Here is a 20,945-nt window from a genome sequence, read left to right as displayed (position 1 = left end):
GCTAACTAACTGCTGCACAGCTGTGAGAGATGCAGCATCACTTTCTGGTTAATACATAACCACGCCAAATTTTACAAGTGTGTGACTAGCTGCAAGCCATGTGTTCTACATTACTCTTTCTAATCAACGGGAATGAGCTCTCACCCAGGAAAAGTTCAAATTATTTAATTTAAATTTCCTTGTTTATCACTTGAATCATGAGCACAACCAGTGATTTAAATCACTTCAGCTGTTAAGAGCCTCTGCTGACTGGCAGCCAGCACCCTAAGGGCTGTGGGATGCTGGTGGAGCTGCAGCATGGAGAGCCCTGGCTGGGTGGACAGCCGGCATCTGGGAGAGCCGGGACCCCGGACCCAGCCACGAGTGGGGCCACGTGGAACCAGCTCCAGCTCTGAACCAGGCACTGATGATGTGAACACTTCTGTACTGGAGCAACCCTTTCTGGTAGTAAATACAACACAGTGACTCACGTGGGTGGTTGCGGGATCAGCACTCAAATACTTTTAAATGCACAAAGCGCCCAGTGCACATCGGGTGGATGCGCTGACTGCACAGTAAATAGAACAAAGCAGGTCCTTTAATTTTTGTAGGATCTGGAAGATCAAATATAGTTGTGACAGGAGCTCTGGTACTCCACCAGAGGCAAAACCACTATTTGCACATTTTGCTAAAACTTTCATTAGCGGGTCACTTAAAATTTCTGCGATGAGGATTCCTAGTTTACAGGACAGGATTTTTTGTGCTCTCCCGACACTAATAGTAGACAGTCTTGCATTTGCTGTCTAATTTATCAATTGAAATAAAAATATTTTTTGAAAGCACACATCCCCATATATCTGCCATTTGGTGGAGGATGCACATGGCTGCAAACAGCGCATCAGCATAGATTTTTTCCTGTTACAGACCAGCATTGTGCACACGCTGAGCTTTATACTACCTGACAGCGCCAGCAATCTGCAGTGATTTGCTGTAACAAGTATTAGATAATGAGGATCTTTCAAGAAAGAAGAGTAGATACAAATGCAAAATCCCACTTTGTGACATATCCCCTATCACTGGTCGTGATACAAAAAAATTTATTTGCTAAACACAACATGATAAACTTGTTGTTAATAGTTCTTTGGATTGAATATCACTACTACTGCCTGACAGTGCAATAAAAAGAGTAAATCCTCTATGTACATCTTCACATATCGTAGTTTGGAATGCCATTTGTATTTATTTGTGATTGTTCAAAAATAAGCAATGTTGCTAAAAACAAGAGTGCTCTTCCCATACCACCCCTGCCCAGGCATGGCTTTCACACTAGCTGCCCTCAACTCCTGTGTGGCAGTGGGACAGGCACGATGCCAGCTCCCAAAGCCACCCAGCATTACCAGTGCCTCTGATTTCCTCAACATGCATGCACAGCTCCAAAGGCTAATACATACTAGAGAGGCAAACTCATGCCTTTGGTCCCAAACAAAACTGAGTAACTGTATCCTACCCCTTGAAAGCAGCAAGCTCTCCAATCACTCCTCCAAGACCCCAAAAGTCACTGAATGTCCCCCTTCAGCCACAGCAGTGCCAGCACGGGGGGTCCCCAGGGTCCCTCAGGGTGCACAGTTGCCCTGCCAGGCTGCTGCTGCCTTGCCTTTCTAGGTTTTATTGCTGCACGATGGCCCCTGAGCTCACAGATGGAGATTTTTCTCCTATTTGGAACACTCAGCTCGATGAAAGTCCAGGCAAGTTATGATGCCTAAGAATTACTGTGAAAATACTGTTTCATCTACCCATAACTCTCCTCACTAGTTCATACAAACACATCTCAAACTTCAAAAGACAACCAACCTCTCTCCCCAAAATACCAAAATCCAAGTAAAGCTATTCCTCTGATGAAGGCATAACTGCTGTGGGCAGAAGTTGCAGTTCATGGTGTCACACACTGCAATACTGCAATCAGTACAGCGGTTGCAGTTAATGCACAATACTAATCTTTGCTCCAAGCAAAAATGAGAGTCCATTATCCTCCAGCCTGTTACCTCTACATGTTGGACACTTGGGCCATCTTGGATAAAATCTTTTTAGAAAAAAGAAAACCACAAAAATTAGCTTCGTAATTATGACCGAGAACAAAGTCAGAGGACCCCTTCTCACTTCTCTGCACACACTCCAGTCAAGACAAGTGCATCCCCCTTACACTCAGCACAACACAGCAAATTCAGCTGTCTCAGCCCAAACCCTGAGATACTGTCACCTCAATGTCCATCACTGCCCAGATCGTGGCTGGGGGCAGGGACCAGGACAGCAGGTTGGGCCCACTCAGCACAGACTGAGTTGGGGAGAGGTGAACACTAAACCTGCACATTTTTTGGATGTGATAGCAGCAAACTGGCATTTTGCTCCCTTCCCAAATTGCCATATGCTAATTAATCCAGGTCACTCAGATCTCGTCAGCTGCCACAGGCAGGTTCTGGTGCTGGCTGCCAGCCCACACAACTAGCAGAAGCAAATAAGAGCCTGTTTCGACTTGCAAGGGTACAAAACTCAGCATGAGGTGAGCAGGTGGGTAATGGCTCCATTTTACACCTGAAGAAACAGCCAGGGAGAGCGAGATGGCATCCCAGGATAACAGAGACACTAGCAAGCCTGGAAATAAAATTAAATCACCTCATTTTCTCTCTGTAGCTTAGCTATCACTATCATTGCAGGGCAGTTTTATACCACATCCACCCAGGGAAGTTTTTGACTACCTGAATTTAAAAGGCTAAATCAACAGCTGAATATTCACCACTGAACAAAAGAAAGGATTATAAGAATTAATAGTCTTACAGAGCAGAGAGGAACTATCAGTGGTTTTAAGAGCTGCTCTTCCACACTGTGGAAGAGGGTGGGATGGGATGCCAGCCCTGCAAACCACCCGCCTCCAGCTCCTGTTGGTCCTGCAGTGCAAACAGTCCTTCCTCCTCACACAGGTATTTCCATGGCAAAAATTACTTGTAAGAATGGAGACACAACCCTGAGCAATACAAAGAAGAGAAAAGAGGGAGGCTTTGCTATCAATTGTACACAGGGATGGGAAAACTGGCCCAGAGAGATGGGCTGGGCTAGCAGGGGACAGCTGCTCCCAGGTTTTGCTCTTCTTTATTCTCTCGGTGAAAAAAACACGCAGGCACTCCTGAAAGTGCCTTTGTTGGTACTCGCCAGCCAAGCCCTGTCCTCTCAGGTGGCATTCCCTGCCGCAGGGTGGAATTGGGGGTGCACAGAAGGTACAGGGAATGACTTCTGGAAAACCCAGACTACTAGGACAGAAATTACACTGCTCCTAAAAAGAGAGAAAACAAGGAAGAGAAACAGCTATTTTTAAAATAGAATTTACTCCAAGTCCTTCTTTCCAGTCTTTCAGCTGCTGAAATGCCTATTTTTCAGGCAGACCACTCTCCTCACAATGAGGTTGAAGTGCTGAATCTGGCAGCAGTGTTAATCAAGGGCAAGGTCATGCAACTCGTTCAAATATCCAGTCATGATTCTCTGGTGCCCACTTGATACTAGATTAGATATCAACTCACCCGCAGAAATATATGAAATTCATGATAAAAATCCATCTTTTTAGCTTCCTTCACTTATAAGCATTATTATTTAAACACAATATAATGAGCAAAAGTGCTTCTTGCATTTGTAGGAAACATAATAGTGCCAGTTACTTAGACAGAAAAAAATAAGAATACAACTAGCTAGCTAAAAAGGAACTGTCTGTTAAAAGCACAGACATTAATTAAACTAATTTTTGATCTGCACCTAAGTAAATCCAAAAGAATAAATCTTGAGGACAAAAGCTCTCAGCGTGAAAATCATTGTAACATCTGTGAGGTCTCACAATACCACTACGCCTTTATGAAGTCAATATACAAATTAAAAGGCTTAACTCAGGCAGTGAGAAAGCTCACACTTTATTTTGGGGCTATCTCCAGAGGTCTATTAACCTTTCAAGACACTGCGAATAAACAATTATACGCAAGTGACAGGAACTGAGAAGACCCTGAACTAGTCCTTCATAGGTAAGGTTATTTATTGGAAAAAAAAGAAGTTGAGACACATGAGTATAAAACTGGTTGTGTAACTCTGACCATTTCGAGATTTTTCACGAGAAGGCATTGAAAAAGGATCCATAAATCTGCACCCTCAGTAACGTTTACACTGCCTCCTATTTGCATACGTATAAATTCAAACTCTGTATTTTGGAAAAAATACTTGTACTCTGTTTACACCCAGCACCTCTCCTACCCTTGTGACAAAAGAGTCTGGATCAGCACATGAACAGCCCCCCAGAGTCATCCTATTTTTCTTGCTTGGTTAAAAATCACCTCCTCTGTGTTCACTCCAGCTTCAGTGGAGTTAATGCTTTTAGCACAGCCTCCTATGTGGCACAATGTTTGTGTTGTAATATTTCAGTGAGAAATGCCATTGTAAATTGAAAGTGTAAATCCTGGACTGGAGAGCACAGGCCTGTAGGAACAGAAGCACATTCTCCCCCAGTGCTTTGTCTGTAGTGCCCACCTCAGGGCACAAGGGGATGTCACTGACCCCAAGCTCTGGATCACAGACCCGCATACACAGATCAAAATTTACCCCATGTAGCTGGCACTGGAAAGGATGAAGCACCAGTACACACTGGTCTTGTGTTTTACATGTTCAGGGCTGCTCTGGAAAGCTTTCAGCGAGCTCTGTTACAGCACAAAGGTAGCTGGAGCAGGAGGGACCCCATAGAAGCTCATTGTGGTGGGATGTACAGGGCTGAACCAGCCCAGGGGTTCCCCATGTGCAGGAAACACTCAGCTCACCCCCACAAGGCACACATCAGCCTCCACTGCTGTCACAGAAGACCAGTAGAAACTGGACAAAACCACAGCTCTGCAACCCTGTGCCACCATCAGTCTTCTCCTGCACAGATGAAACACTATAGGGGCTGCCTGGTTTGTTTTACAAAGGAGAAATAAGAAGCCAGTGTACAGACCTGAACTGCACCAAGCAGAATACAAAGAGAGGCAGTACTCCTGAGAGCCCTCACCCATCCCACCAGCAATGCCCAGGACCCCCCAGCACTGGCCTTGCCAGGGAAATGAGGCGCCAGCAGCCCCAGTCACTCCTGGGCTTCCTCACCCCCTGTCAGACATCAGACACATCTACAGTTGGCACTGGAGACAAATAACCAAAGAAGGGAAATAATGCAAACACACTTTCAAAGAAATAGAATAGTTTATTTTGCATTCGTAAACCAGCAGAAAATTCCTTTAACATGCTAGTGGAGTCTTTTATTGCTACTTTTAACTCTTTGCACTTCTGCATGGCAGAAGGCTTGGGGTACTTTGAGGCTCTACATGCTATTTGGTGTTTATTTACAAAATGAAGAGGCTAAATGTCAGAGGATATATGACCAAAGCACAGGTATCTGCAAACAGAAGGTTGAAGTAAAACACAATGTGTTTGTCCATGTAAAACCCACTGACGCCACCAGGGCAGCATCTTTATGTTTGGGACTTTTTCTCCCCCAACCCCTGTGCTATAGGAATTTGCATGGTTGATGAGGTTATCTTTGCACAAAGCAATCTGAAAACTTGATTTCAATCAGTGGCATAATCAAAGCCTCACTATTGCAAAATAATATGATTAAAGACTCCATTATTTCAAACGCCACAGCACTAAGCAGATCCTTGGAGGGGAGTACTTTTGTGCACTAATCCATGCATGTAATTATCGATATGCTTTCCCATGCCCTATTCAAATGCTCTCCCCTGAGGCTTTTCTTCCACTTACACTAGGGGAAAAAAAAAAAAAAGCCAATCAGTTCAGTTTAAAGAACAAGTTGTATAACTCTTTTTGATCTACTGCCTGAAGGATCAAATAAGGAATTCTACCAGCCATAATGTCAGAAGCAAACGATAGGGCTTTGCTGGTCCTGATGGCCACCAGCACGTGCTGGAGCACAGGCAGGGCAGGGCAAGTGCCCTGTGCTGGGACATGCTGCCACCAGAGCACCTGGGCTAATAACACACTCAGGGCTGAGTGCTTCGTATGTCTTCAAGAAAAGGGGTGCAAACAGATGGCTTAATACAAGGCTGCACGTCTTTAATGAAACTTAAGGATGTAAAAATTAAAAGCAATTAAAGGATAAGCAATTTGCTCTGTAAGAGATTAGAAAAATGCAATCCAATGCCCACGTGGGGTTTTCAGTGCATGTATCAACTTGCCTGCGCTGAGAACAGCACCAGGCTGGCAACAGCAACAGCACTGCCATGTTTAAATTGATTTGATGCTACCAGAGCAAGTTGTCTAGAAGACAAAAATCACCAAAGGTAGTCAAGAGCACCAAAGATAGTGTATTAAAAACAGCAAAGAGAGGTTCAGTGCAAGCACAGCCCTTGTGCTCACAGCCAGGAACCCCACAGCTGCAGTCAGGCAAGGGCAAGGTGCTGGACACAAGCATGGCTACAGCCAGCCTCACTCCCCACTCAATGCAGTTTAAATTAGACTGTCTGAAAAGAAGCAGATTTCAATTTTCTGGTGATTTTAATAGACTAATAGAATCAACAACCAGAGTGTGCTGGTTGCTGCTAACGCGCAGGCAGCACCTCTCTCTGGAACTGAGGGACAGAGTTTTTGAAACTCATGTATCTCCTAGCAGCCAGTAAAATAACACGACACATTTCTTCTGCTTCCAGTTAAAACCACAAAGGAAATTTCAAACATTTAGAAGCTAACATTATTCACTTTGATCTTTAAAAATATAACACCATCTGTTACCATCAGATTTACAGTACAGATCTCAGATATGTACATTATTTGTTGGTATAAAAAGCTGTCAGCAGCCCTAGCGCAAAAGCAGCGATACTGTGGTAATCTCCTGAGTTTCAGAGAGAAAAACTACTAATTTGAAAAGCATAACCAACAGGTTATTCATGAGAAACATAGTATCTGCAAAACAAACACCACTTCCCTTGCCACAAAACCCACAAACCCAAACCCCTACAGCTTGCTAACACTGCAAACTGTGCATATTTGCAGGTAATATTGGGAGAAACTTATCCCAGAAGTTCCTGAACCTCAATAGCCAACTATTTCTGATCCCTGCAGTCCTGCTCCCTTGGCACCTCTGATTTCTGCATGTCAATGCCTCCAACTTTGTGTGCTACATGAGGTACAGGTTATATGAGGTGTGGGCTATGGAAGGATTTAATTTCAAGTATCACCACTTTTCATACTATGCAGGTTCCATAACTACATGTTATAATGCAAATATGCCAAAAAAAATTACATTCTCCTGTCAGCAGAATCTCAAAAACTAGTGTGGGCTGGCTGAAAATTTGTAGAATAAACAAGACATAGCACACATTCCTATTATAAACTTATTATGCAAGATGAGTTTGGGTAATAAATAAAACCTAATAAAAAGTTCGAGTTATTTTCTGGATATTCCAAATCTAACTCCAGTTTCAAGGATATGGCAGTTCTGAGGGGCCACGCTTAGGATGCCTGCCGGGGTGAGACTGGTAGGAGTAGTCAAAAGTCAGAACTTTATACTGTCAGATCATTAGGAGCTTTAAAATGAAAAGGCCTTGACCTTTTCTTAAAAAAAAATTATTCATTCTTCTGAAAAGCCAACTTCTCGCTTTTCTGATGTCAAACAAGAAACCTTGAAAATAAATTCTTACCTGTATGATGCAAATGATGACATTCCTTGTGTTTGTAATATTTAGCTTTTTGTGCCTTGGAAATGAATACAACAGGAGAGGACGTAGTATTTTTTTCCCCTGTGACACACTCTGTCCTGCTGGTATCTCTTGATTGAACAACTGCAAGTAAATCTTTCTTTTCCTTATCAAATTATGGTCTGTTAGACATAAAGAAATCCAATTAGTGCTACAAAAATTAAGGCATACCATTTCCTCAGTCTCATTTACACCAATACAGACTTTTTTCTTTGTGTCAAGGGTGAAGGACACAGCTGAATGATGGGATTTTTTCCATCTCATTTATATATTGATGTAATAAGGGCAGACAGGTAGGCCCTATGCAAGTGCTGATTCTGTCAGCAGCCGAAGTTGCCAGGACTGTGAGTGTTGTCACTTATAGATTGATAAATGGACTACATGGACTAATTGTATTCCAGCATCTCTGGACAGATGGCAAATCTTACAGCCATATGGTGATTATTTCCACTGAGCTGAAAGTATATTAACACTTACCAAAATGTTTGAAATGATGAGATGATCTGAAATAATTTTTCCATGAACTGGGATAAAAACAATGGGCTTGGATGGGCTGGCACGCTGGGGCTGGGCTCTCTCCCAGGATTCCCGTTCCACGCAGGCTCCAGGGCCTGCGGGTATCGCAGTTATTGATGAAACTGGCTGTGTGCTGGGTCCTCAGCTGGAGCTCAGAGCCTGTGTGAGCGCCAGGGGACTGTGGGACTCATTTTAGCTCTTCTGCCTTGCCCTTATTTAGTTGCCACTATCTGCTGCTTGATACGCCGGCTGCCCTGTCAGCTGGCAGCACTGATACAAACACTTTCTTTTCCTGGTTTTTTTTTCTCATTCCTTTTCTTCTCTCTGGTTGAAAAGAAACCACAAATACACTGGAGGAACTGAACACAGGGTCTCTGGACTAGGACTGACCGAGCAATATGCACCTGCAGCCCAAAAAGTCAGTCGTATCCTGGACTGCATCCCAAGAAGTGTGACCAACAGGTCAAGGGAGATGATTCTCCCCCTCTACTCTGCTCTTGTGAGACCCCACCTGGAGTATTGCATCCTGGTCTGGGGCCCCAACATAGGCAGGATGTGGAGCTGTTGGAATGAGTCCAGAGGAGGCCACAAAGATGATCAGTGGGCTGGAGCACCTCTCATATGGAGACAGGCTGAAAGAGTTGGGATTTTCTGCCTTCCAGTACCTAATGAGACTACAAGAGAGCTGCAGAGCAACCTTTTACATGGACATCTAGTGACAGAACAAGGGGTAATGACTAAATGCTGAAAGAGGGCAGCTTTAGATTGGATAATAGGAAGAAATTCTTTCCTATGATGGTGATGAGGCAGTGAACAGGTTACCTAGAGAGATTGTGGCTGCCCCATCCCTGGAAGTGTTCGAGGCCAGGTTGGATGGGGCTTTGAGCAACCTGGTCTAGTGGAAGGTGTCCCTGCCCATGACAAAGTTGGAACTAGATGATCTTCAAAGTCCCTTCCAACTCAAACCGTTCTATGACTATACATGCACTATATACATTTAGTTATCCCCATGTCTGCTCCCAAAAGAGGAATTAGCTGGGAGGGGACAGAACTACGCCCCAGCAACCCTGTAAAACAAATCAAACCAGCTGGATGGCGACAAGAGGCTCACCCTGCTCACTGACAACTTTGTGAGCCATTGCTAAGTTCTGCAGTGCTCCTTCAGCACAAAGCTGGTAGCTCAGCGTGTTTACCAAATGCAAGTAAAGCACATCACGCTGACACACATCCCAAAGACAACACAAAATGCTTATGACTGCATCCTTTACTGATACTTTTGCTGTGGGGCTTTGATCTTTTTATGAGATATATGCAGCAGTGAATTCATCCTTCTAACAACGGGACAATACATGCAGGAGACATGATCCTCTTCTGATCTGAGTTACTGCTTATTTATACCAAACAAATGTGAGCAAAATGAGCTCAAATTCTAGAGAGATGTTTATGCCAGAATAACAACCTACATTACACAATTTAAATTATTTTTTTGCTTCATTTTCAGAACAAAATTCTGAACATTTATTTGTTTTAAAATAGGATTAAAAAATAATGTTTTATATTCTGCAGTAATTTGTTTGGCATGTACGCTCATGGTAGGTAAGTTCTTGGTAGCGGAAACAGCCACCTCCCTTGCTGGAGGAGAAAGTTCATGCACCACTTTCCCCTGCTTGCCATAAGTAAAATACAGCAAGTCAAAAGATAGAAATTGCACTCTTCGTAGTCCCTGTGATCTAAAATTAGTGCCTGGGGTTGGTATGCAGAATGGATCGAGTAGTCGCTCAGCCACTGAGGATAAGGTGCCAACTGGTGAGAAATTCTTACTATGCTTTTCGCACATTCACACTTTAGCACCCTAAGAATTAAATCGATTTGATTTGTAAGGTCTCTATTACAGGACTCCCTAAACACAGTTTTCTTTTAGGAAGTTTTACCACCCCTGAAAGGCAGCGAAAGAGCATTTTGGTGGCCCTCTTCTCCCTAGACAACCCAGACTTGCCCTGTGTTTTTCCATGTGCCTCCAAGCCAACACTTTGACCCAGGCTTGGAGCTGCTGCCACCCTGGGCACCAGCCAGGCTGTCCTCCCCCCAGGCAGCAGCAGCAGCTCCAATGTCACCGCAGGGGAAGGAGAAGTGCCAAAAGGAGATGGAAAAAGAAAAGAAAGGGAGAAAAAGTAACTTAACTGCAAGGTGCAAAGTTTGGACCAACCTGTTTAACTCATGGAAATCAGCTGTTCTTTTATGGAATAACAGACAGCACTGAACCATCCCAAATCGTTCCCAGCAGTTGTGTGTCTATTTTCTCTTCTGGCCAATAATTCAGAGGTCATCCTGTATAGCAGTTGACAAGCATAATCCCTTTCCAGTACAACCTCATTCACTTGTGCTAATTCAACAGTCTTGGAAAGAGTGTTGCAAATCAGGGCAACATTATCTTGATATTTAACAAGAGAAGTTGTACAGAGTTGCACAATATTGCCCTCCCTCCTAAGGACAAGGATGCCAATTCATAAGGCAGGGAGGAAAGACCAAGCAGGGAATGCAAAGTGGATTAGATATTTTGATTCCATTCCAAATTCTAAGCTTAAAATATAAAAAACTTTGGCAACTTCTCCCCCATAGAATTTGAAATGCTAATTTCTAACTCAATGGAGATCTTCTTGTGAAGATCTGAACAATACATACACAGGATAATTACTTTGAGGCTGAAAAATTCAGAACAGACCTTCCCTGTAGAGGGAAAAGCAGGTAACCACAACCACAGGAGAGGTGTTTACCTCAGGCTTCGGTCGAGGTGATGAAGGAAGCTGTCCCTACAGCCCTCTGCAAAAACCACAGCCTTTCTCCCCAGAAAAGTCTAAACAGGGCAAAAGAGATTGCTTGGGAGTATCAGACTGCACATGATTATGTCCTTGAAAGATGATGCATCTTCCATAACATGCAATTTTGAAGGTCTCAAAAAACAGATGCTCAGAACTTTCTGTCTGGGGAATGTCTTTGAGGATCACACAGAAACTTTAAAGACATTATTTGTCCTTCAGATCTCTCAAAAGACAAAGTGGAATTTCACATTGTGCACAAACAGCCATTTCCCCGCTCCAAAGCACAGAGGAAGGTGAAAGAGCCATAGAGGGGAAAGATAAACTCCCCGAGGAAGCAGGGACACATCCACACTTCTGGATCTGCCTGGGAGGAGATGAGCAGCCTCCCTGTCTGCCCCAAATAACTCCCAAACCAACAACTCCCTCTCTGGAGCGTGGGATCTGGTCCTTGCTCCACAGTTTTTGTATTTCATTGTAACTGAGATTAGACACTCAAGCTTTTAATTCAACTCCCTTGAATTTGGGTGGGTGTAGTGAAGTGACAGATCCCTGTTCTCAGTCAAGCCAGTTTCTTTTCTTCTTGAAAAGGACCATAAACCAAATTTGACTGATTTTTATGAATGAGCATTTTTAGAAGATACTTTAAATACAAGTTTATAGCCACTATAAACAACAGGCAACTTCAAATTAGCTATCTCCTGTACAGGACTACATAAGCGACAAACAGCTGTCAAAAAAAAATAATCATGAAAAGAGAGAGCTCTCATTCAACTGTGTGCTGTTAAGTTTTAGGCAACTGAATCTCCTTTATTATTTAAAAAAAGAATAAATTTCTCCCTATCCCAGCTGGAGGAGAGAGGATTACTATGACAATCACTGAATTTTATATGTACATGAAGAGAGTCCAAAGATACTTTTATCTCCTTCTTGAATACCCAAGGGCAGCACTTGGGCTCTTGAAGTGCATCGTGCCCACGAGCACTGTGGCACTGTCCTGTCTGGGTAGAAACCTCCCAGGTCAGGGAGGAGTATTTCAGCTTTGGGGCTATCAGGGAATTGGACTACATGATAGTGTAAGAAGTAAGGGCTTTACCTGGAGGGGCAGTGCATAGGTACACTCATGTACAGGCCACACCACGTACAGACTCATCATAAGACAAAAAAAAAAAAAAAAACAACAACAGATTTGTGGGGGTTTTCCCACTTTGTGAAAAAAGGAAAGTGCACAAATGCTAAATAGGTGTTTAAGAGAGAGGGTAAAGTGCCTAGACCTCCTTCTTTGCATAAAGGTGGAATGAGATTAAATTGACCAGCTTGTGGCTCTCAAGTTGAGAAATCCCACTTCCAAGTCAAGACATGTACATAGTGGAAGTGTGCTTTTGGAGACACAGTAGAATAATCCAAACCGACAGCTCTGGGAAAAAGTAAGTTAATAGGGACTGACGACATCCCCTTCAGGATTGGCATAAGATCATCCTGCATGCCAGAAACTGCTCTATCCCAAAAGGTAGGACCCTCCAAGGGCAATTGCCATCACCTCTCTGTAAGCCAAATGTCCCACTTTGAGGCACAAAGCAAGTTTTACATCTGCAATTCATACAAAAATTTTATCTATGTGATTTGTAGGACTTGGGGCTGTGAGCAACATGGGGACAACTACACTGCTGCCAGTTTGTCCCACTGTCTGAACTACCCACCAGAACAGATATCCTGACTCTTCTTTACACATCACCATTTCCAAAATAAATGCTAATAAGGTGTCAGACTCTCCCCACATTTCCCACGCACCCTCCAAGCAGCTCAACATCCCAGCACAGTCCTGAGAGCTGGCTGGGGACATTTTACACTTCTCATTTCAAAGAACTTCTCCAGCTTTTTTCAAATGCTCTTATTGACAATTTTCAACACCACAAAACAGATCACATGTTCCCACTTAAACAACTGCAGGAAGACATTTTAGATATGTGCAACAGATTCATAGTGGGAAGCTGGAATACAAAAGCCTGATAAAAGCAGGGAATGAGACAAAGGCAACAAAGTGTTGCTGTTACAGACTACAGAGCAACTCACCGACAGCGGAGAACTTGAGTCAGTCACTGTAACGCAATTAATATGAGGGGAGACTATGCATCTTGAAGTACCACGTTTTCAAAAGCAAAAGTGTTGCTCAATACTCCCCAGCTCCGGTTGCACTACCTGCACTTCTTCCAGGAGTGAAACAGTAAGTAATGAATACTGAAAAAAAGATGGTCACACCTCCACACATAAAATTAACGTTTCCCTTCAACGCCACGCAAAATTAAAATTTTGTATTTCCACCCCCCCGCCCAAAAAATACAGTAGTTCCATATCTGAGGAGAATCTACTGCAAAGTGTTAAGCAGAGGCAAACAGCAAGTATTTATTCAGTAAGTACATGTACAGTATTATTTCACAGTCCACAAGGAGGGATCTTCAGTACAAGCAGAAGCAACTCAATACAAGCTGGCTACATATTTTTAAACATATTCCACAGAGGCCTTTGCTATCTTGCTGCACTGAGGTACTAAACATTGCCTGATAAGAATGCAGTTGTAGGATTATTATTATTATTATAATGAAAATGCTAACAGGGAACAACACTGGCAGCTCTGGAGGGCTCTCCCTGGCCTCTTGATGTGTAGGCAGAAAAGTGCAACTTCTACAGAAAATTTCTTTTTGAATTGCAGCAGGGTTCAAGCTTCTAAATCCTGTAGGCTGCAGTGAAACTTCCAGATGGAAAGGAAACAGTTTGTCCCTTCGGGAATTCTTACAATCTTGCATTTTGATAAGCCACGTCAAATAAATAAAATCAGATCAGTGCGTGGAGGGGGCAGGAAAGGAGGATGCAATGCCACTGAAGGGAACAGGCTTTGCACAGTAACCAGCACACACTACTGCTCACACCTCTGTCACCAGGCCCTCTTTTCCCTCTTCCCCGTCTCAGATCTGCTCGCTCTTTCTCCACGATAAAGCCACTGTTGTTTTGCAGCTAAAGCTCCCAGTCTTGCCAGCCTTCAACATGAAGCCCACAAATCCTAGAACACCTACACAGCAGAGCCTCCTGCTCCCCTATGAGTCACTAAGCAGGCTGTCCCACTTGCTGATGTCAGCCAGCAACATCCATTTTTTTAAAAAACAAATCCTAAAACACCTCGACCATCAATTATTTAAAATATTATCTTCATTTTAATCCTGACCCCAGTGGCAAAATTCCCATTACGAAGCAATTCAGAGTGATGCAAGAGGATCCAACAGCCTCTAATAGTTGCTACGTCAATGAGGAGTAAGCAGCCAGCTACTCGTGTCACACATGAGCTAAGCACATCCAAGCCAGCAGCAGCGGGCAGATTTCTTTTGCAAACAGGCAGAGAGCAGCTAGGATGTGTCACCAAAAATATAATCAGAGATCAACTGCATCAGCCAATCTCATCTTGTACATTTTGCATGAGTATGTATTACACAATCCCTACTCACACCATCCCTAACCTGTGCTGGGTGATGTGTGGCTGTGGCGCAGCAGCAACCTTCCCCAATACTAATTGTCTGTTCCCTGCCTAATTGCTCTTGCCATTAAAAGTGCTTCTTTAATGCTCAAGCTTAAACACACTTCTCGTCTTTGTTTGAAAGCAGTGCCCTTGTCACATTCTGAGGTTTAATAACAGGATCGTCAGCTATTTACAATGTGCTGCTGAATTATCAGAGAAACATAGTTGAAATACGTTCCCTGAGCACATTAACATCCTAAAGAGCTATGGCCAAATCACACTATAAACAAGTCACATGCTGTATTTGCGGTGCACAAAGTGCACAAAGGCGATAGACAGCATTCAAGGTGAAAGCTGACAGACATTTGAACATGTAGCAGCCTTCAGGAGTGAGGACCTTCCCACTCTGCACACACCCTATCACAAAGTCAACAGGAAAACCAACAGCTGATTCAAAATTCTTGTGTGTCCTTAAGTGTATGTTCATGGTGAGGCTATTTATCTTAGGCACCACAATAATAGAGCCAAATGAATGAATAAAATGAATACACAGCACTGCAGGAAATCTAGATGTAAAACCAGCTGATGCCCTTGCTCTTGGGTTCTCAGCAAACTCACTGCCCTTCTCTGCCTGTTTCAGTCACGCTGGGAATATGTTTGAAAGAACAGTTTAAGACACTTGGTCAGATCTTGGATCAGTTAAAAAACTTTCAGTTTAAAGGAACTGAACATCAAATAATTCTTTTTAACATTTCAAATGATGCCCTTGTTATCAGGAGACCATTCTCTTTTCAAATAGGAAGAAGGGCTTGAGGGACATCTCAACTTCGTGGAGAATATTTTATTTATAAATTTTTTCTCAAGTGATAATCAAATTAACAGTGGTAATTAATTAAGTTAGCAGCTGAAAGCAACTTGAGTATGATGACTCTCTTAGCACTGAGTTTTCTTTGTGTTCACTCTCTACAGCATACTGTATATGAGCAAATGTTGGAGAAATTTGCAGCACAGGACTCAAACTAGTTGTGGTACTGGCAGATTTTTCCTATTGTCATTTGCTAAACTTATCTCTAGCAGACCCTACAATATTTTTATAATCTCTTGTCAGTATAATCTACTTTCATGTCAGTCATTCCTCCATAATTTCTTTCTGCTACTCTTTTATTAGCTTATTTCTTAATTTCTCCCAATACCATGTTTTACTCAGAGCTTATTCACACAGATTTTTGCCTAAATTCAGTTATGTGCATCTGTCTGCACTGCTATGAACTCCTCACATAATTGTGAGAGGAGACAATGGGGCTTGTTCACTCACTTGAATGCAACCACACCAAAACCCTAAGCACACACAGATCATAAGGATCTAGCTATTTGGTCTTTTTTTCCTCTACCCACCCCACCAAGTTCCCTGCCTCTCTAACCTTATTTAAATACACATAAACAACCTAAATAAGGGATTACATACTGTTGAGGTCAATGGAGCTTTCCCATGCATTTCAGTGAACCAAACATACTGCTCCAGAACTAGAGTTCTCTGGACCTGACTTTTCCACTGGATTTTGTACAGACGTGTGTATCTGTACACAGAGATGCCAAAACCTCCAAATCAGAACAGCAGTTGTTTATATTTACTCTGTAAAATGGGAATATCTACATAAGGAGCCAAGGATGTGAAGAATCAAGCACCCCCAGCCAGCCGCTTCAAAAAACATGAGATAAACAGCTTCAGCATCTATCAGATCTCAGTCCCTTTCCTTGAACAACACCAACACCAGTTGGATGATGTCTGATATAATCTGCCCCCCCCCCAAGCTATGCTAGGAACTGAACTGAAGCTGCTGACCTTAAAATCTCCAAAAAAGAGCCCCTGAGCTCACAGTACCAACTCAGCTGTGTTTGGGCATATGCTCATCCCAGCCCTGCTTTGAGGGACCCCGGACTGCAGTGAGAGGCAGGTGCCACTCCCAGGGTCCCAGGATGCCTCCTTTCCTCACAGACAGATGGGTTGGCCAAACTTTGAAGAGAGCTGGTGCAAGACTCTCATGGATTTCAGCAGGAGCTGGATGAAAGCCAAGGTGAATTTCCTCTACAACACACTATTCCCTGCCACGGAGCTTCTCAGGCAAAGCTTATCACCATGGTTTCTAAAGTACTGCTGGTACCGGGAAAGTGAACACCCTTCAAAATTAACATCTTCCTATAACATGAGCCTCATCACATCTTCTGCTTCCTTCACCTTCTTCTTCCCTCACCCTCACTCATCATGCCTTTTACTCCCCAAATAAAGCCACGTATTGGCCAATGGACATTACTACTGCTGACAGCAAAGGGGAGAGTGCAAGGCAGACTTTCCTTATCTCTTAAATGTCACTGCATAATAAAAACATTAAACATGCCCTCAGTAATATAGCCCCCAATTGCACCTTTCCATGAATATATTACATGGAGAACAGTTTTGTTCAAGAGTCCAGTCACCCTAAGATGAGGTTACTTCATTTCTTGATCTAGGCTTGGACACTCATCTTTTCCCACCTTCCTGCTAGTGGGCTCAAAGCCCACCTGGGGGAGGTATGGACTGATCCCAGCTGGAGGGGACTAATTTATCACATTAGCCCACGAGGAAGTAGCAGAGGGAAGACATCTCATGTCAGCCAAAAGAAATGTGTGCTGTGAGCTAGTTCATCACCTGTATAGCACACACTTCTACATGGTTGTACAGCTTTCTGCAATAATTTCTAACAGTCAGAGGCCTCGTTTTAAATTTTATATGATTTATAAAACATATCTAACATTCAATTTTATTGCTAGAGGGCATTTACATTGATTTGAGTTTTAATCCAACAGATAATATAAATAACAGCTTCAGCACAAGTGAAGTGATTTACAGGTCTAATCTAAAGTGGATACTTGTCACACACCTCATAACAAGAAATATTTTGTAATGGAGAGATAAGGAAATACAAAGTTACTACAGAAATGAAAATAGTAAACGAATTTAAACACAGATGAAGCGCTACCCAATACCTCCTTAAATCAGCTAAGACCTAAACCTCAAGCATCTTTATAACTGTATATTTAGCTTACACGGCTTAAATTGAGGTCAAACTATTAGATGAGTAGGTACAGCTCACTAACATCAGAGCCCCTTTCTTGACTGTGATAGCCTTTGGCTTGCAACACCAAGAGACAAGGCAGGTGGTATTTTCAGACAAAGATTTCTACAGCTGGAAATGTGTTACACTGTGGTTTTCAAATAGCTAAAGTTTAAGCTCTGAGACTATTGAGGTAAACAGCAGCTATCAGATATGCTGGGTAGAAGAAAGTGGTGATTCAGGAAAATATTTGTTCCCTTTAAAGTAAACATTTGTCCAGTGAGACCCTTAACAGTGGCTTGACCAATATACAATGGTTTTCAGTCAGCAGGAACCTTCACATTGACTTTAATGGGCACTGAAGCAGATTTTTTTTTTCCTGGACACTTTTTTACAGCATTGTTTTCATATCCCCTGTATTACAGGCATTAGGGGTTTTTTAACATGTAAATTACTTTTGTAAAACTTAAACCTAGCTTGCTGCCTAGTAAGTCGAACTAAACCAACAGTTTAAATAGCTCAGCTCACAGCTAATAAGCAATTTAAATAGCTTTGCTTTGCTGAGCTCAAGTAGCTATATCAGGTTTCATAGCACCATCAGTCACTGCCAAATCCATAGGCAGCATTTAAATGAATCATTAGCAATGGTCACCCCTAGGAAAAAAAAAAGAGGAAAGTAAAAGAAAAAATATTTTAAGAGCTAAGAATCAAGTTATTGTAACTATTTTAAGAGCTAAGAATCAAGTTGCTGTCACAATTTCTATGAGAAAATGCCCCACATGTGACACCAAAATGTGCCCAGGAAGCAAATCCCACTGGAACTCCTGGGCCAAAATATATTCTTTCAAGTAAGGAAGACCGAGCTCTGTCCTCTGACCACAACCTGCTTCACAAAGACAGGTGAGTATAGAGGTGCCCATTTCACAGAAGGAAAAGCTAGAGCATGCAGAGGTGAAGGATTTACCAGCAGAGATGGAACTGGAAGGAAAACTGGGGAGTTGCTCCTGTGTCAAGTGTGCTAAGCCACAGCTGCAGCAACGCTACAACAAACACACTTCCAAGTTCTCAGTATCAGAAAGGTGAATGGCAAGACAACGACATGAGACACTGAAAAAATATGTATTCAAAAAACACCTCATCTGCACTCTGTACAGTGTATGAGTGTGTACAACCCACGCTGAAACCCAGGGAATGAATGATGCTGGGAGCTTGATCTCACAAGCACCAGGGTAAGACTGAAATAACTTACTTTAAGTGAAACACATTAAATCAGGGTATTGAACCAGGCTGGTGGACGTGCCTGCTCCCTGTACAAGTCTGCATGACCTAACATGGAGCAGCACAGACAGGAGCACAACCAGAGCTCTTAAAAGTCTTTAAGTCCTTCGCAGCCTGAACAGCTCTAGAGGCAGAGCAGGACCACGCTGAGCCCAGAGCTACAACTGCCTGACAGAAGGGGATGGGGGACCACTGCAATCTTTCACTCAATTCTCTCCAGGCCACAGCTAAACTGATCTACCAGTATGGAAACGGTTAAAAATGACAACAACAAAAATATTTGCATTGAGAGACATCCAGATAGAGTGACAAAGGCAAGTTTCCCATGGATGGCTGTTTCTGACCATCCTGGACTAAGCGGGGCAGTGCTTCCCCACACAGGTTTTGATGCATCTTTCTCCAACCCCAAGGACAGTTTCTGTTTTATTTTCCAGTGAAACTTTACATAATTAAGAAGATGAGCCCCTAGTAATCCTTAAGTGAAACACAGGGAGATGCTCACTTAGATCCTATTTCTCCTTCTGCCCCTGTAGTTCTATTCAGTATTCCTGGGTATCAAATTCAGACACATGCATGACATTTTAATTCATTATTTATCCATATAGTCTCGAATTATATCCTTCGACAAAAATAAACATATTTATAGGGGGAATTTGGATAGTTGGAAGTAGCAGGAGTAAGCTCAGAACTGGAGAACGATTCCTTGCCACAGGGGGGTGAGGAGAGGCAAGGAAAAGGTGTGAGAAAACATAATAGGATAAAAAGAAAGTAAATTAAATGTGTGGGTTTGGAAACCTCCAAGACATACTGGTCGAGAGAATCTCAAACCTATATTTAGTTCAAGTCAAAAGCACAACCTTAACCTCCGTTTCCACATATTTAGTTCACAATCTGCCCTAATGCCAGCATTTAGCTTTTGTCCCCTCATACAAGTTAGAGGATAGGAAAAATGCCGGACTCATTTCTGGAAAGATCAAGTTGAATTCTCCAAGAGGCCACCACATGTGATCAGAGACTTCTGGCACGTTAAAAAAAAAAAAAATAAACAAGGGGGAAAATATTTACGCAAATTAGGGAACAACTGGTACAATTCAGGCAAGTTTATCGCGTGCCTCCAGCAGCCAGAGCTCTCCTGAACCAGCGCGAGTGAAGCATCTGATAATGAACTCGCTACACATCCCGCAGCTTCCCGGCGATGGACCGGACCCCCCGGCCCCCGGACCAGCTCGCCGTTCCGCGACATCCCGAGCTCCTCCCCGCTCGCTCCAGCGGGGATTTCGCCGCCGGTAACGTGCCGGCGGTGCTCTCCCTCCTCCGGCGGCTCGGGCAGGAGCCCGCTCCCGGGCGGGCGTCAGTGATTAATTACGTTATAAAACGCCGGTTCTGGGGAGCGCTCCCGGGGCTCTCCCACGCTCCGCGGCCGCCGAGCGCACCTGCGGCGGGGCCGGGGCGGGACGCGGTGCCCACGCGTGGCCGGTGCCCGGCGGACTCACCCCATGTCTCGGCACCTCTCGGCGGCGGCGGCACCCCCGGGCGGCTCCCCGCGCTCGGCGGCCAGCGGCGGCCGCGTCCCCACTTCGCACATGCGGCCGCCCCGGCCCCGGCTGGCTGCGGCTGCACGGCGGCAGCGAGCCGTCCTGCTCCTCCCGCTCCTCCTCCTGCCGCCGCCTCCCTCCCCCCTTACATAACCTCCCTCCCGGGCGGCGGCGGCACCGAGCGGCTCCCGCGGCACCGCCGCCCTGCCAGGCACAGCGCGGGGGCGGCGGGCGGAGCGCGGCGGGGCGGGGATGGGCGGTGGGCGCGCCCCGGGGCCCCTCCGCTCCCCGCCCCGGCGGTGCGGGGCTGTGCCCCGGCGGGCAGCGAGGAGCCGCGGGAGGGGGTTGCGGTGCCTCGTCCCGCCGGTGCCGGCGCTGGAGGGGCCGCGACCTGACGGAGGGGGACGGGGCAGCCAGAAAACTTCGGGTGAAGTTGTGGGGGTGTCCCCAGTCGG

The 20,945-nt window shown here is 44.2% G+C and overlaps 1 protein-coding gene across 4 annotated transcripts in view; it reads right to left on the bottom strand.

Moving 5' to 3' along the window:
- Positions 1-20,673, bottom strand: part of HOMER2 (homer scaffold protein 2) — a 56,461-nt gene extending 35,788 nt beyond the window's left edge. Inside the window, exon 1 of one of the 4 annotated variants that reach the window (XM_027715816.2) lies at positions 20,449-20,673. In XM_027715816.2, the coding sequence (XP_027571617.2) occupies positions 20,449-20,540 (92 nt within the window). In that variant the 5' untranslated portion in view covers positions 20,541-20,673. Of the gene's footprint in view, positions 1-7,688; positions 7,727-20,448 lie in introns of those variants that run through there. The other 3 variants (XM_027715817.2, XM_027715818.2, XM_039390064.1) reach the window with 3 other exon arrangements.
- Positions 20,674-20,945: the final 272 nt, after the last annotated feature.

This window comes from Pipra filicauda, unplaced genomic scaffold (assembly GCF_003945595.2).
Source record: "Pipra filicauda isolate LSUMZ 115617 unplaced genomic scaffold, ASM394559v2 scaffold7_size6619720_pilon, whole genome shotgun sequence".
Taxonomy (NCBI): Eukaryota; Metazoa; Chordata; class Aves; order Passeriformes; family Pipridae; genus Pipra; species Pipra filicauda.
Note: the sequence above shows the minus strand (reverse complement) of the source record. Positions and strands in the feature narration are given on the sequence as shown.